The sequence below is a fragment of the Poromitra crassiceps genome (assembly GCF_964638095.1).
Source record: "Poromitra crassiceps genome assembly, chromosome: 12".
NCBI lineage: Eukaryota > Metazoa > Chordata > Actinopteri > Beryciformes > Melamphaidae > Poromitra > Poromitra crassiceps.
In genome coordinates, this window is record NC_139632.1 from 30,683,087 (window position 1) to 30,701,289 (window position 18,203).

At 45.3% G+C, this 18,203-nt stretch overlaps 1 protein-coding gene across 1 annotated transcript; it reads left to right on the forward strand.

Annotated features, from left to right (window-relative positions):
- On the forward strand, positions 1 to 18,203 carry LOC310786148 (WD repeat-containing protein 47-like; the record flags this gene model as incomplete). The annotated part of the gene is made up of 15 exons (XM_083647321.1): positions 1 to 158; positions 520 to 603; positions 2,228 to 2,312; positions 3,865 to 4,173; positions 5,892 to 6,328; positions 8,409 to 8,505; positions 11,304 to 11,476; positions 12,476 to 12,697; positions 13,860 to 13,929; positions 14,089 to 14,246; positions 14,595 to 14,764; positions 15,157 to 15,327; positions 15,553 to 15,684; positions 16,968 to 17,186; positions 18,061 to 18,203. The coding sequence occupies 15 exons, from the start codon at positions 1 to 3 to the stop codon at positions 18,201 to 18,203; spliced, it is 2,628 nt and encodes an 875-aa protein (XP_083503447.1).

Consider the following 18,203-nt stretch of genomic DNA (forward strand, 5'->3'; position numbering starts at 1 on the left):
ATGACAGCGGATGAGACGATCAACATCAAGGAGGTGGAGGTGATCAAATTGATCCTGGGCTTCCTGAGCTCTAGGAAGCTGCACATCAGCATGCTGGCCCTGGAGAAGGAGAGCGGCGTCATCAACGGCCTGTACTCTGACGACATGCTCTTTCTCAGGTAGGCTTCTCTGTACGGCAGCACAGAGGCTCCATGTGGCCGGCAGGAGGGCTTTATTCCTAGTATCTTGTATGTAAACAGCAGTGAGTGTCACAGGTTTCATTCAGCTGCCTGCTGCTGCTCAACACCCACACATGTGTGTTTCAAGTTTTTTTTCTTTTTAAGTTTTGTCCGAGAGAGATAGAAAGAGAGCTGATGAAAAATCAACAAGGGGTGTTGTAAAATGTATTCGCAAACACTGTAACAGGAAGTTAGCTAGGGGCAATTTAGAATGTTTATGTTTTGTTCATGTCAAGTTAAAACTGTCTATAGCCTCATCAGCTGGAAAAGACTCAAGTTGTTCATTGGCTTTTCTCAACAGGCAGCTCATTCTAGATGGCCAATGGGACGAGGTGATGCAGTTCATTCAACCTTTAGAAGGCATGGACACGTTTGACAAGAAAAGGTGAGGAGGGATTATTCCAATGATATCAGACTGTTACTGCCTCACATCAGGAACTTCTCACCTTTACTGGGAAGGTTACAGGGCCACTTTGCTGATTTTGCTGTGCTGTGATTGGTCATTTCTCCCGTTAATCTCTCCATTTCATAGTGACACCAATCAAATGGCTGTAGTGGGCTTAGTTTTAAAGCCAGAGCAAAGTTCCCCTTGTCCCTTCACCTCTCACCTCAACATATCTGAATGAGAATGGGTTCTATGGGTACCCACAAGTTTCCCCTTTACAGATACTAATAGCATTTGAATATGAAAAATAGAAATGTTGGTATAATAAACTTTGATTAACAGTATATATTTTGTTCTTTTCATCAAATTAGTAGCTATAATTGGGTAATTGAGTGATGAGGTTACAGTAGGCTACTGGTGGAAGTGCACGGTCACAATATGGCCTTCTGGCAGTGAGGATGTTTATTTATTTATTGAGATTTATTTATTTATTTTGTGGCCCTCTCTACTATCAAAGTTGCCTATCCCTGATACACAGTATACAAATAATACCCCATTATAAATCATTATGGCGGGGAGCTCTCTGTCCAGACAAGATGGAGGGGAGTTAAACATTGTTCATTTGCATACTACTGATTTTGTAATGATACAAAGTAGTAGGGATAAGCGAGTGCACCAGTTTCTGTATCGGTTGAACCAACTAAATCAGGGATGGGCAACTTTGATGATAGAGAGGACCACACAAAAAAGTCCTCAACTACCAGACGGCCAGATTGTGACTGGAAACAGAGTCTTTGTGTTAACCTCGATTATTTTTTATTTATTTCTTTATTTTAATATGCTTGTAAGAATGTCCAATAAGTGAACTTGATGAACTTTCTTTTATTGTAAAACGATATTAAACATAGGGATGATGTTCCCCTCCACCAGCGACTGGGTTGGATTAGCAGTGAAGCCTCGGGAACTAAATGAGGTCATGTCTCAGTACTGTAGTGACATCATCATGTCACATTAGCTGTTTCTAAACATGCAGTGAACTCCTGATCATAACCAGACCTTAGTCGAATGGGCCGCATGTTTAGAACCAGTTCTCCGTTGTTTGGAGAGGTCATTAAGCACACGTTTTATCTGCTGTTTACATCAAGGCTATGCCGCTCAGATATGCTCATAATTAGACCAGAATAATATCAGCTATGTTTTATAATAACCATTGAAAATAATCACAGTCACGCAATTATTTTTCCCTTTATTTAGAGAGCAAGGCATTACAATAAAAGATTACTTGTGTGGTATAATTAGATATTTAAAACATGCATTTTTGGCTATGGCCACTAGGGGGTTCAGTGCACCCCTTGAACCAATGATTGTAGCCTTTCATGCGCTCTCCTCCGCTAACTGCGGGGAATAGCTGTTCCTGATTCTACGGTTATAATCCAGAGTTCATGTTAAGAAGGGGCTATAGACAGTCTGTCTCTGACCAGCCAATAAGAAATAACAGACATTAAGACATTGTTAATCTCAATGGGCCTACCTAGTTAAATAAATATTTAAAAAAATGTAACACTCCACCAACTAGTGTTCTTTATCAAATGTATTCTCTTAATATTGTGATTTGTGTGTCCAGGTTCCGCTACATCATTTTGAAACAGAAGTTTCTGGAAGCTCTGTATGTGAATAATGCCATGTCTGCAGCTGAAAACCCTCACAATGTATGTATACAGTATACGTAATTAGAAAAATACATAATGCTTAGACAAGCAAATAGTAAACATGTTGGGCCCTATCTTCCCAAAAGCACCAATTTAGCATTTGCGCTTGTTTAACGCCGTGTGCAATGCAAATTGGGGGCGGACACAAGCGCATGCCTGTGATAATTGTACTGGACATTGGCTGCCACAAGCCAAAGCAGGCGTTTCAACGCTAAAATGTGGTGATAGATGGCATTATGCTATCGTCAGCAGCGTGCAATTACTGCGCTAAGAGCTTTGAAAAGGACCTCTTACGCGCAAATACCTCTCTGCGCTGGGTTGCGCACCATAATCTCCGTGCAGCGCAGTGCAAGTAAAATCCCCTTTGGATATGTTATTACGCACAGCCTTGCCATGCCAGGACATCAAATTATGCTGCTAAAATTGGGTATTAGCAGATAATTCAGTGAGGCAATCAACTATAACTCACTGAGAAACTTTTATCACATCGCAAAGAGGGAAATTAATTGAGAAAACTTGTTGGACAATGGACATATGCTATTTACCGTCATAACCCGGAGGGTTGTTGGCACCACAGACGATCTTGTCAATAAGCTCTCTCTGTCCTCGCACGAGTGAGTACACTCTATTACGCATGGAGAGAATTACAGCATATTGCATGCCTTGCGCAAACAGCCATTGCGAGACGGGAATCTGATTGGTTTTGTTTGACGTAATGCCCAGCATTGCCTGGCCACACCCGTGAATAATTCTGGTAGTTAAGACCACCCAAATCCCGTTTGCGCAGGCATTTTGGGGCGCAGATGATTTTGGCACGGCTCTAATTTGCGCTTGCGACACGTGGTGTGAACGTTTGCGCACCCCACCGAGAATTGCATCCCCAACATATTTTGGGGCTGTTTTAACTTAGAAATCAGGGAGGTCACGTCTACCAGACAATTATATCACTTTTAAATAGTTACATTTCTGTATAAATCATTACAAGTATGCTCCCGTGAGGTGGGGATGCTTTTTTTGCTGCTGGGCGGGGGAGCAAAACTCGGCAGAACACCTGGCGGACGGCGTAAGGCGGACTGCTATCTTCCCTGCCTTAAGGCACACGCAAACAGGTGCGCAAGCGCTATTGGGGGATAGCAACGAAGGAATTCAAAGCCTGTACTGTATTATCCTCACTCCTTTATTAGCATACAGTATCAGCATTAGTTGACATTACTATTAGTAGACATTTCCTTAATGTTAATGCACCCAAAAAATTAATGAATAAAGATTGTTCACAAGTCCCAAATCTTGAGTCCGAATTGAGTCTCAAGTCTTTTGAGGTCGAGTATGAAGTCAAGTCTCAATTGACACTGTGTGTGTGACTCGAGTCCAAGTCGCAAGTCCAACTAAGTCCCCATCTCTGGGTCCAACCTTATTCACTGACATTTTCATGACCAATACCTGTGGGTTTCTACTGTATAAAGGATATGCATTTTTATCTCAGCACATTCAGAAAAGGCATCATCTCAGTCAAATAATCACTGGTCCTGTGTGAATCTTCTACCACCCACAGCTGGATCTTACCATGCAGGAGGCGGTCCGGTGCCTCCACAGTCTGGAGGAGTTTTGCCCAGCCAAGGAGGACTACAGCCAGCTGTGTCTCCTGCTCACCCTGCCGTGCCTCACCCACCACGCCCAGTTCAAAGGGTGGCACCCCAGCACAGCGCGCGTCCACTGCTTCGAGGAGGCCTGCGCCATGGTGGCCGAGTTCATCCCGGCCGACAGGAAGCTGAGCGAGGCGGGCTTCAGGGCGAGTGGGAACCGCCTCTTCCAGCTGCTCATCAAAGGCATCCTGTATGAGTGCTGCGTGGAGTTCTGTCAGGTAGAGAGACCTCTCCAATGTGAAAGGGCATTGAGGAAAGTCCAGGAGCTTTTGAGATTGCAAGCATGTTATGGGAAAACACCAGATTGTTCTTTGAAGAACCCATTCATGAGCATGGTAGCAGTTCCACAAAGCTCTAGAGATATTTTGAAAACCCTTTAGAAGTATTTTATGTTGGTACAATGACCAATTTTCCCTATGGGGGTATTAGATTCATCTAATGTAGATATAATTGGATCTAATAATATTTTGATGTTATAAGAACTTTCAATGAACCTAGTTCTTTTTTTAATAGTCTTTGACTTTGTCAGTGAGGATTTAGCCTAACTTTTGGGTTTGGGTTGACACGTTTTTAAACACATGTACACTCACAATAGGGATGTACAATGCATAGGCAATCATATCGGTATCAGCCGATGTTAGTAATTTTTCTATATAAGGTATTACAGTTACCTTTTTTGTATCATGATTACAGTAACCTGATTACATGTAATCAGCTACTTCCCAAGCCTGGAAACATAAATCACAAATACATTTCCATCACCTAAATGGCTTGAAAATGCGAGTCCCGGTCCTCTTCGCAGTGAATTGCAGTGCGGTTTGTTAGGAGTGAGAATGTAATCTGAACCAACTACAGGAAATGACCCCAAAACACCAGGGTTTATGGGTATAGGAGATGGATGTTGACATGTGATAGTCAGCAGTTCCTCAAAAAGCCCAACATAACAAAATGAAGTGAGGGCAAACTGCAGTCTGCATTGATGCTCAGTCATCCTTCATGAGTTTTTAACTGGTACACCAGAGAAGAAGAACACAAACAAGTCCATCATCCAGTTGTGTATAATCAATTTCATTTGGTCTCTCACTGCCCCGTGTACAGTGATTTGAGGAATCATCTTTTTTGGGGGGGAGGGGGGCAGTTGAAGGATTCTGATTTGTTTTGGTTGTCTGAAGGTGATTCTTCTCATAGCAAGATGTATAGAAAATGAATGGTAACTAAGACAGAGAATACTGGACATTTTTGTCACTAGGCTCGCCCGCTGCGTGGGCTGCTCAGCCGCTGCACGGCCTCGTCCACCTTGCAGCTTGCCAAGCTGGCCATGCAGCTCCCATACGCCTCACCTGCCCTATTGGCGCACGCAATGTCTCCGTCTCTCTCTCTCTCCCTTAGTCTCTCTCTCCCTCAGTCTCTCCCCCCTCTCTCTATCCCTCTCCTCTCTCTCCCTCTCCTCTCTCCCTCTCCCCCAGTCTCTCTCTTGTGTGTGTGTGTGTGTGTGTGTGTGTGTGTGTGTGTGTGTGTGTGTGTGTGTGTGTGTGTGTGTGTGTCACTGATGGCATCATCAGTGATGTCACAATTATGTCACAATGCCTATGTAGGATATCACTGATGACATCACTGATGACGTCATCAGTGATGGTATGACATAATTGATTACATCACTGATGACATCAGTGATTGAGGATGGAAATTTAATATCTCTTTAATGTTTTCCTTTTGATTTGTTATGTGGCCATCCTGGCTGTTGTTGCTGTCTAGTGTATTGTACTGTAAGTACTAAAGTACTGAGCTAAAGTTACAGGAAGTGGAATCAGATTTGTTTTGACACCCTCCTGCCAAAGACTCTGGTGGGATGACAGGTTACTAAAACTCTGTTACAGTCCACGTGACTTTTGTTTACAACATGCAACAACTATCTTTGTGGCTCTGTGTCCTGTAGAGTAAAGCAACTGGTGAGGAGATCACAGAGGGCGAGGTGTTGCTGGGCGTGGACGTGCTCTGTGGGAATGGCTGTGATGAGCTGGATTTGTCGCTGCTGTCCTGGCTGCAGAACCTCTCGCCCGGCGCCTTCTCCTGTGCCTTCCAGCAGAAGACCCTCAGCATCCACGTGGACCGGCTGGTGAAGCCCAGCAAGGTGGGCTACGCCGACCTCCTCACCCCCTTGTTCAACCGCCTCTCCCCCTGCCCGGCCTCACCCCTCCAGAGGCCCCAGTCGGCCGACACCTACATGTCCAGGTCCCTCAACCCGGCTCTGGACGGGCTCTCCCACGGCTTGGGTGCCCAGGATAAGAGGGGCATGGAGGGGAACATGAAGTCTGCGCTGAGTCGGAGTCTGGTGGAGAATAACGTGCATCAGGAGGACGATTCACCTGAGAGGTGAGGCTCATTTAAACTTTGTATTGGCATTTTGAAATTGTTGTTTACGTTCTAGCGAGCCAATGCCATCGCTAGAAAGATTTGTGGCTCAGAAATAACCATAGTTCTGCACATTCATACTTTGTTGTCATTGAACTTTTATCATATCGTACTTGTATTGAATCATGATCTGCCTATCGCCTATTGGATCGTATCGTGAGATAGGCATATCGTCCCATCCCTAACTGGTGCAATCTTAGGTATTAAAACTCACCATCTCCTCCAGGGCTCCACCAAGCACATCAGAACCGAGTGGTGATGGATGCATGCTTTCACCTTCATCATGTTTAGTACGGAGCTCTGTACTAGCCTGGGTAAACCCAGCCTTCAATGTGACGTCACAGACTATGCCTGTAGCAGCGTAAGTTTCTTCCTGACTGATAGTACATAGAGGTCATGTGGAGGCTGGGTTTACCCAGGATAGCTCTGTACTACACGCATAGTAGTAATACTACTACTACAGTACTTATGTTACTACTACTTATAAGGTAGGGTGGCGTAAAGTCATGAAGGTGGAGATGTCCTCCAACAAGTTCAGCAAGCTCATACAAGGAATTTGGCTTAGTGTAAGTATGCAACGTAGTGGTCACATCAATAATCGGAAGACAAAAAATATAGAAAGTCAGTGATAAATAAGAATTTACTGATAACATGATATTTTAGGCCAATTGCAGACGGCCATACAGTAAAAAGGCAGTGCTTTGTTATTTTCCACAAACACGTCCTTTTGTCCAAACAAACAATGCCACAATTTGTTCCCATAAACAGGATGACACCACTTTAGTATTCCACTCTAAAAAGTGCTAATACTGTACCGTACCGATACTAGACCCACTACAGGTACAATACAGTAGTGGAAGAACTCTGAAGGCTTGAAGTTGAGATGCGTTTAAATTGCTTCATCAAATGTAGTTCTCAACGTAAGTTCAAGCCAGGAAGACTATAATATCTTTTACACTTCCTTAATTCACTTTATATCTCCACTCTTCAATCTACTCACAAGATCATAATAAGCTGTCAATTTCCAGGTTTCAATGAACTATCAGCTGGTTGCCGCCCAGTCTCTGTTAACCAATTGCATAGTGTCACATCACTGCTCTCATCACCTCTCACCCTACGCACCTCCAGTCCTCTCAATCATCGCTGCTGTCAGGCTCGCACCCTCCTCCTCCCCTTCTCCTCCCGATCATCGCAGACCTATCCGATTCTTCAGTCGGAAGAGTCTCCATGAGTCTCAGAAGGAGATCACCAGCACCACCAGTATCTAGACACTGCATGGGGATATATCTGGATGCTGATCTGGGCTGGTGCAGCTCTCTCAAGATCTCCCTGCGGTGTCTAACCGCCAAAGACTAATAACAATACTTTATTCTCATCATTCTTTCTGTCGTAAATTATTCACTTTATTGTAATAAATATCACTTTATTCATCCTTTGGTCTCTAGTCTCTCCTGATCTCTAGAGGCCTACCTTGGCATCATCTTCTCGCAGGTTAGCTGAGTGTGCTTTGTAGGGTCAAAGCAAAAGAAATCTACGTTTAAAATGTAAGTGAAACGTTACTGTATGCCACTATAGGAGGAGGTGGCATTCTGAAGCTCTGGCATCACATGAAGGAAAAATAATGTTGAGTGGTTGGTGAGACCATTGGATGTTGTCAGGTTATCTTTGGCTCTACCTGTTGGATGCAATAAATGTACTACTATACAAACTGCCCCACTGCTTCCAGAGTGAAGTCACTTTTACAAGAGTTAAAGGGTATTTTGATAGTGTGTTTGTGAAGTTATTATTTTGTCTTCCATCTATGACAATTAGTGGAAATAAGAATTGTACGTTTTAAGTGAGATTTTCTCGAGCTGTCCTCTGTGGTCAAATATTTACCTATTGTCATGTTTTATTTATTTATTCCCCAATTTAAATCAAAGTAAAAATGAATGGTAATGGCGTAGGTGTTGATGCTTATGTCACTGTTGAAATCATTACAAATTGCTGTGGATGTATAACTCTAAATGTCAGGTGGGTCTTTTTGTCTTTGTGTCTGTAGGAAGCACCCACAGGGGCTGGACAGTCCCAATGCCACACGGACCCCTCTGGCCCCTGGGAGGGACGGCGGGCCACCCTGTAGCACAGACAGGAATGAGGTAATAATAATATAATAACTGATAATAACTAGATGTGCATTTATGGTGATGACACACAGACCTGATTAATCATCAGTGATCTAATCAGTAAACTAATAGATGAGGAACACAGAAGTACATTCTCCTGTCGTGTGACATCATTGAAGCTCAAACGCATATTAAGCTTTAGAGCGGTGGTTCTCAACGCAGGGTTCGGGGACCACCAGGGGTCCTTGTGGGGGTTCCAGGGGGTCCCCAGCAAATCGATGAAATGTTTAACTTCAGCATTATTTCCTTTACAAGAAGTGAACACAATTAGAGAATGTAGAAAAATGACTGTTATATCTCTACCTACAATACAGATAGTCATGGAGTTCTGGATGGGATCAAACAATTTAATATATTCTCAAATTTGGTTCTGAGAGACATTTCATCAAATTGGGGCTCCATGGCCCTAATGTGGACTAAATTAGGGTCCTTGATACTGTATGAAAAAGGGAATCACTGTTTTAGAGAAATTGTAGTTCACGTAAAATCTCCACAATACAACTTTAACTTAATCAGAGCTGCACTATGCAAGTCAAGATTTTAATGTATCCGTCCGTCTGCTCAGCCTAAGTCACAAAGTGGTGCTGCAACAGAGAAGAGTGTTCCAATTCCATCCCCACTAATTGAGATGCTGTACATTCATTCTTTTTGCCCACATGAAATTCTGGAGTCAGCTGTGGTAATCTTTCCATCCACAAGAAGTAACGAAACTTAAGTGCAAAAAATACAAATTGTCTCCAAAACCTCCTCTAGATTGTTTTGGTTTTCTTTGGTATAAACATCACAGACCAGCTGGTCATCATGAGCGTGTAAACTGTAAAAATGAATTGCCCTGCTTGTCTGCCTGGTCACTGAAGTCAATGTCTCCAAAAGTCATTACTCCAGATTGAAGAGATTTAGAATAGATTGCCCCCATACCGCCACTCCACCCCGTCTCCTTACTCCCTGCACCTCCACTCCCCCATAAATCCTCTCCCAATCCTCTGCCTCGCCCGGTGGGCCGAGGGGGGACACCAGCCCACGCTCCCCTGTCACCTGGTGTGTTGGAGGAGGAAGTAGCAGATGAGCTACAGCAGGCTCTGGCTCCCCTCCCCACCCTCCACCCTCCAGCGACACCATAACCCCGGTGACGAGGTGGAGGTGGAGGGGTGAGGGGGGGAACGGTCACGGACAGGGGAGGCACATAATGTGGTTTGATGGGTGGGCACGCCCGAGCTGCCTCACTGCCTCACTCATCGCTCATTTTGATGCATCCCAGGTCCCATCGAGAAGAGCAGAGCGGCTTAGATTGGATTTTTCCCCCCTGTGTGTGTGTGTGTGTGTGTGTGTGTGTACATGAATAGTGTTATATGTGGTGAGAGAGATGAAGGGGAATGTAGACCCGTTGGATATGATGAGGTCCTTGGAAACTTTTGATGGGGCGGATGGTGGAGGATGAGGCCTTGGGAGTTGGAGAGTTGTCAGTACTGGATTATGCGAGAGAGTTTGTACATTATGATCGTGTGTGTGTGTGTGTGTGTGTGTGTGTGTGTGTGTGTGTCTGGGTAGTGTAGCAGTAGATTCCCTGCCTACCAACGCGAGGGTCGCAGGTTCGCACCCCCGTGTTACCTCCGGCTTGGTCGGACGTCCATACAGGCACAATTGGCTGGTGTCTGCGGGTGGGAAGCCGGATTAGGGGTATGTGTCCGTCCTGGTCGCTGCACTAGCGCCTCCTCTGGTCAGTCGGGGGGCCTGGTCGGGGTGGAGGGGAACTGGTGGGAATAGCGTGATCCTCCCACGTGCTACGTCCTGCAAGTGAAGCCCCCGCTGTCAGGTGAAAAGAAGTGGCTGGCAACTGTGCATGTGTCGGAGGAAGCATGGTGCTAGTCTCAGCTCTCCCCAGATCGGCAGAGGGTGGGGTGGAGCAGCGACCAGGGGTGGAGGTGGGGGTGGGGGTGCGTGCCCTGATTCTTCACTTAATTGTGTTAAACTGATTATTCACTTAATTTCACTTTGGCATAAGATGCTGACATAGACTTTTTTCATCCTCCCATACAGCAGAGCCTTGATTTCAGGTAAAGGTCATCCTCACCTTAGTCTCGCTGGCCAGCCTCCTCTCCCTTCCGTCCGAGGAGTCTGGCGCCGCAGGTCTCCATAGTGGGATTGCGATGGGCGGCGCTTAGCGGCAGTGCCCTTGGAAAATAGTTTCAAACAATCCAACTTGCGTCGTTTTCAGCGTGTAGCAATGAGCTAGTGTGTAGGTTTCTGCCATTAGCTTGCTAGCTAGTTAGCGTTGTTGTTTTCACTGCGGCGGCAGTGCACTATTTACAGCGACACACAGGGAGGAGGGAGCGGAAGCCGCTCTGATTGACGTGGTCGGAGCCAATGACCGAGCTTGTAATAAGCCGGGAGCGGACATCCGGCTGCCACCGAAACAGTCGCTCAAATGGGAGAGCAGAGTAGAGCAGAGGGAGGGTTTATCCCAGTTATGGAGACATGCGGCACCAGACTCCTCGGACAGAAGGGAGAGGAGGCTGGCCAGCGAGACTATCCTCACCTTAACACTTTTTTCCAGGTGGTTCCTTATTCTTTTGTCTTTTCATAAAAAGCAAACAATGCCCTAATATGTCTGTTTACCCGTGTTGGGTGTGTGCGTGCATGTGCGTGTGCGTGTGTGCACGTGTGTGTGTGCGTGCATGTGTGTGTGTGTGTGTGTGTGCGTGCATGTGCGTGTGTGTGTGTGTGTGTGCGTGTGTGTGCATGTGTGTGTGTGTGCGCGTGTGTGTCTCCAGCGGCGTGATTCCACAGAGCATGTGCAGGAGTATTACCGGCAGCGCGTGCGTGTGCAGCAGCATCTGGAGCAGAAGCAGCAGCAGAGGGCGCTCTACCAGCAGATGCTGCTGGAGGGAGGGGTGAAGCCGCAGGACGCAGCCCAGCACAACCTCACCGAGACCTTCCTCAGCAGGTCACCAAGCTCCAAGGCTCAACACGTTACATCGCACTGGTCAATTGTAGCAATATTGTAGATTTTTCTCCTGAACGTCATTCTCCAGAAACGGCAACCTCCGGTTCTGAACAATGAGATGCTGCATTAACCCTGCACTCTTTATAATGGCTGCAAAAACAAGTCAGATTATATGGAAGTCAATGGGGAAATGACCCTACAGTACTTACCACTTGATTTATGACCTCAGTAAACACTTCCCTGATGAGTTTATCACTCGGTCACTCAAAATGCCAAACTGGATGCTTCAAAACAGGAGTACACAAACCAATGGGTGATGTCACGGTGCTATGTCCATATTTGTATACAGTCTCTGCTTCTGCCTCACAGAAAGAAGGACCAGTGTTCACTTCCTGGCCCTTTCTGTGTGGAATGGTTTTCCTCTTCCTCCCGCAGCCCAAAGACATGCAAGTCAGGTGGATTGAGACTCTAAATTGCGAGTTTGTCACAAAGCATGTGTCCCTCACACACCTTGTGTTCTTCTGGATCAGAGTGTCAGGTGCATAGGGGGCCTACAACTGTAAATGTAAAGATGGTGGTCTCAATAGTTTACTTCAATACTTGTGTTAGACCCAACAACTTGGTCCTTTCAGTTCAACCAATTACCCTGGGGGTACAAATGAAGCACTAATGAACAATCTATACATGCAAAATGAGGACCTCCTTGTTTTGAACAGCACCCGGCAATGTGAGAAACGCAGATGCTCTGTGGGATTTGTTTCTGCATTTACCACTTACCCACTTGACACTGTCACTGAGCTCTCTCCTGCACTGAAAACAAGGTGCAACAAAGTGAGGGAGAAGATGATTCTTTGAGTTTAGAGCATTTACTTTTAGTTGTCGGTTCTTAGCCAGAGCGATATGTGCAACCGTAGGATTACCTTACAGTAAATAATATGCCAACATTAACGCAACCACAGCGCAGCCTCGTTCAGACCAATATCTTGTTTTTGTTTCTAGATCCATCCAAAAGTTAGAGGAGATGAATGTGGGCCTTGACCATGGGGACGAGGTGTTGCCACGTCTGGCCCAGCAGTGTAACGGAGGAGTGACGGGGACTCCTAACACAGAGGCTCCACCCCCCAGGGACAAGCCGGGTGGGAGGAGCAGCAGCACCCCTGCCCAAACCGGGAAACACGGCATGCCTTCCCTCAATGAGTCCCCCATTCCTGGCCCCCAGAGGTAAAACCCTGCCTGGAAGGTGCCTGTCGGACATCCTGATATCACCGTGTTGGTATTGTTCCCGGACCATCATTTTTTCCTAGTATGGGCAGGGATGACCCTGCCCCGAACTCATTTGATTGGTCGCCGCAACGGCTTCTTCCTGAAAACGTTAGGGTTAGGGTGTGAAAAAAGCGCAGCTTGGTCCTGTGGCTAAATGGGTAAAGTGCTTTCCTTCCAATCTGAGGACAGGGGTTCGATTCCCGGGCAAACCATATACATTTTTATAAAACATTAGGGCTAGACATTATGTTTAGTCAAGTACAACAATTTGCTTAGGGTTAGGGTTTGGTTGTGGCCGTGGTTAGATAAGAAAACAACTAACCCTAATCTTAACCACATTCTTTTTTACTTGCCGCACGTTTTCAGGAAGAAGCAGTTGCGGCGACCAATCAAATGAGTTCGGGGCGTGGTCATCCTGGCCCACATTAGGGAAAAAAGATGGTCCGGGAAGCATACCAACACGGCGATATCAGGACATGCGTGTCCATCTAGTCACCAGGGAATACATTATTACTGTCGGGTGAAAACCTTGTACTTCTCAAGAACAAAGAACACCCTTGTTTTTGGATTGACTGCCATGTATTTTTGTGTGATCCAATGAGTTTTGATGTTTCAAGAGCCTGAGATGCAGAATTTTCTCAACTGTTAGAGGAACATGTAATCATTGAATTGAAGTGAAGTGAAACCATGGAAATCACCAAAGTTGAAGGTTTTCACATGACAACGATATGAAGAATTTAATTCCAAAATTAGATTAGAAAGGTAACACCTTTCAACGATTAGAGCATTTCTGACTAGCTATCTTGACCCTATACTCACAAAAATGTTAACATTTTAGAAGATGTAAATATTCACAATTTATGAAATATTGATCAGTCAGCATTCAGTAACATTTTAGAATTCAGCTTTTTGAACTTGGGATTCACACGTTTTAAAGTATTCATTGCATTTTACTCTGTACCTTCTGTGATGCATACTCATAAGTGTCATGCCTCTTACATCTTTGCATGCAAAATAAGAATTATAGTGATTTAGAATGAGAGATTTTAAGACTACTGTCAATATGCACAGAGAGCTTTCTGGTTGTGTGGATGTGTAAGGTGTGTCTTGTGATTGCCAGTGTTGAGAGGATCAGAGCTACTTTTCCTCCAGTCCAGGATGACTCTGCCACGCGTACCACGACACAAGAGGTACTGCAAAATTCCTCTAAAGATAAAGATCCAATACAGACCGGCGTCAAATATTTCATTTTTTTTACTTGTTTACTTGTACTACTTTACAGGTTACAGTAAACCTGGACCTATCTTTGTTTTGATTGGATTTTTCCCCACTGATCTTTCTGTGCACAGTTGGGGAAATCCAAAGGCCAGTTTGTTAAAGTGAGCCAACTAGAGGACACACAAGCGGTACGCGCTGTGGCGTTCCACCCATCGGGGGCGCTGTATGCCGTCGGCTCCAATTCCAAAACGCTGAGAGTCTGTGCCTACCCAGAAACACTCACCACCAGGTATACACATGTAACCACAAATCCTCCAAAATATGACACATTCTAACAAAAGAATTGATTGCGAATTATGATAGTAGTAGTAAGTGGTAATCCACAATATTCTCATAGCTGTTGTTCTTTTAGGAACAGAGATCAATTGAAAACATTTGCAGGCATGAAAGCAAAGCATATTATGGCTATCAAAGTTACAAGTCCCCCTAAGAACTTTTCTTACGAAATAGTTATGTTATTGACGATATAATATATATCTTTTTCCTTTTCTTTTTTGTAATATTGCCGTTTAGCATTTTGGAACTCAAGCCTTCTTATGCAGTTCCTGTCTCTCTTGTAATGTGTTGGTTTGTCTAGTGGTTCTGGTCCAGTCAAGCAGCCGGTGGTACGCTTCAGGAGGAACAAACACCACAAGGGCTCCATCTACTGTGTGGCCTGGAGCCACTGTGGACAACTGCTGGCCACCGGCTCCAACGATAAATACATCAAAGTCCTGCCTTTTAATCCAGACACCTGCAATGCCACAGGTACCATTTGTGGGTATTTATCTGTGCTATGAGTAATGTACATTTCCCCATTTTTCAATTTGCTTGTGTATACAAGGCCTATCAATGTTTGCAGCTGTGTTTAAGTGATGTGTGATGACATTTTCATTATTTTCTATGTGCATTTGTGTGTTGAAATCCATGAATGATTACTCCTGATGTTAGGATGTGGGCTCCTACAGTATTTGTGTGAATGTGTGTGCATGAGACATGTCTTACTTTTTATTTGTGTTTTGGTACGTTGTGAGTTCTAGAAGTTACCGTTATGATGTGTGTGCGTGTATGTGTATTATTTTTCCATCAATGATCACCTTCGATGTTATAATGCATGCTTGTGTGTGTGTGTGTTTCATGTATGTGTACAAACCGTTCAGGGCCAGACCTTGAGTTCAGCATGCATGATGGTACTATCAGGGACCTGGCCTTCATGGAGGGCCCTCAGAGTGGTGGCTCCATCCTGATCAGTGCCGGGGCCGGAGACTGCAACATCTACACCACCGACTGTCAGAGAGGACAGGGGCTGCACGCCCTCAGCGGACACACCGGTACGCACATACCAGCCAATCCCCTAGTATACTCTGAGGGCCTTTTCACACCAGCCAATCCCCTAGTATACTCTGAGGGCCTTTTCACACCAGCCAATCCCCTAGCATACTCTGAGGGCCTTTTCACACTTACTTCGTTTGGAGCCTTTATTTGGTGTCAATTGTGTCATAAAAGATGGTAAAAATGTATCACAGATTTGAGACTTTGCCTTTGTGTTTAAACAGGTCACATTCTGTCTCTGTACACATGGGAAGGGTGGATGATCGCCTCTGGCTCCCAGGACAAGACAGTCCGCTTCTGGGACCTTCGGGTGCCCAGCTGTGTGCAGGTGGTGGGCACTACCCTGCATGGCACAGGTGAGTGCATGACTCGCGCAGAGTGGGAAAGACAAACTATCCACCAGAACAAAAAGCAGGAACATTTTGATTCTCTACTCCAGCATCCACAGTGACACATAACCATCCAGCATTCAGAGCTACTGTTATATCATTGGTTTGCAAGGTAAAATAGTGACAGTGGCTGGTGACTTTTCAAATCAGCTGCTGTGGATAAAAACATGTGTTTCCTGTTTCCTGTCCAGATGGCACACAGACTAGCGAGAGTGAAGTTTGAGAGCAAATGCAGAGCACTTACATTTGGAGCTCAGCCTGTATTTTCCTGGAAATTACCAGTGTAGAACTAACTACCAATAGTTTGTGTGATAGTGCAGTTTACCCATTAGAGGGCACTACTGCTTCTTGGAGCATTGCATAGCAGTATAATTTACTGCCTGTGACTGCAGTACTTTACATTGCACATTTGTCTTTGCGATAAAATTCAAATGTTATTATCCTGTAAAGTAAATTTTTAAAAACACATAACTAATCACAATAACATATACAGGCAAATATTAGTTGATAAGACAGGGAAGATAGGGATTCAATTCAATTTAGTGTAATAAAAAGTCACTCAACAGTGCAAAATACAAAGATTCTGGGGCATCTGGGTAGTGTAGAGGTACAAGCACTTGCCTAGCACCACGGAGACCCGGCTTCAATTCCCGGCAGCGGCACTTCCGGCTTGTTCAGACGTTCCTACAGACACAATTGGCTGTGTCTGCGGAAGCCTGTGGGGTATGAGTCTTGGTCGCTGCACTAGTGCCTCCTCTGGTCGGTCTGTTTGGGGGGGGACCTGGGTAGCCTGGGTAAACCCATCCCCCACGTGACCTGCTCTCAGACCTGTTCTCAGTCACTAGTGACTGGGAACTGAGAGAGCAGGTCACGTGGGGGCTGGGTTTACCTAGGCTAGGACCTGGGGGGAATAGCATGATCCTCCCACGTGCTACACCCTGCCGGTGAAACACCTCGCTGTCAGGTGGAAAGAAGCGGCTGCACATGTATTGGAAGCATGTGCTAGTCTACAACTCTCCCCAGATTGGCAGAGGGGGTGGAGTAACGCCGGGACAGCAGGGGGAATGACCAAGTACTGTACAATTGGGGAGAATATGGCATCATTTCACATTAAAATGTATCAGTGTGCAGGGGGAAGAGTTTGACTCTTGGGAAATTGTTATTAAAAACAGAGATCAAATGACAGGCAGGCAGTTTTAAGCCGCAATCAATCACGTCAAACATATTTCTTATGGCTCCATCTCACACAGGAAGTGCGGTGGCCTCGGTGGCGGTGGATCCCAGTGGGCGTCTGCTGGCCAGCGGTCAGGAGGACAGTACTTGCATGCTGTATGACATCAAAGGAGGCCGCATGGTGCAGACATACCGCCCGCACAGCAATGACGTTCGCTCTGTGCGCTTCTCGCCTGGGGCCCATTACCTCCTGACCGGCTCCTACGACAACAAAGTCATCATCACCGACCTGCAAGGTACCATCAGCGTTATGGCATGGACACACTACCCAACAGTTGTCAGTCGCTGTTCTTTTCACACTACACAACTTGCTGTCTTCGTTCTTCGAGCGTGCATAGCATGAGAGCTGGGTCTGCGAGCCCCTCCAGGGAAAACCAATGACGTATGGTAGAAATGAGGAGGAGGGGAAGGAGGATGAGGCACGGTAGGCTAGAAAGGAGTGCACGCAGCGCGCTCCGTTTCTAGTCACTAATAATACACACCTCAAGTCAAGTCAAGTTTATTTATCGAGCACATTTACAACGACCAGTAGCCGACCAAAGTGCTTCACAGATAAAAACAATAAAAGTATAGAAACAACAAGTACAAAATACACTGCTACCAAGCAAAGTGCAATACAAAGTGCAACAAATACAATAATATACTGCTACCAAGCAAAGTGCAATACAAAGTGCAACAAATACAATAATACAACACCTGTCTCTATTTAAGGTCCAGGTGAATTTTCAATTTCATGACACTCTGCAGAAGGCGTAATGTCTTGGTGATTAAAATGTTCACATGGAGAGAAGTGTCCAACCTTCATGATTACTTATTCCAAGTATTGCACACTCAACATGTAAATGTAAATATTGTATATCCATACATTTTTGGTTTTCAAAGATCTCAGGAAGGCTTCAAAATTTATTAAATTACTTTTAACTGGTACTTACTGTTGCCTAATTCCTACATCCGATAATCCAGACACCACATGAATGCAACAGCAGTCAGGGTTATATGGGTTTGATACCACTGGGGCATCCATGCAAAAATAATACTCACTGAAGATGAAATTTGTGACAACCAAATGAAGTGTGTTAATGACAATCTTCTTCATTTCGCTGAACCCAGGTGACCTGATGAAGCCACTCCCTCAGACGGTGGCTGGGGAACACAGTGATAAGGTGATCCAGTGCAGGTGGCACACCCATGACCTGTCCTTCCTCTCCTCCTCTGCGGACCGAACCGTCACCCTCTGGGCACAAGGCCACTGA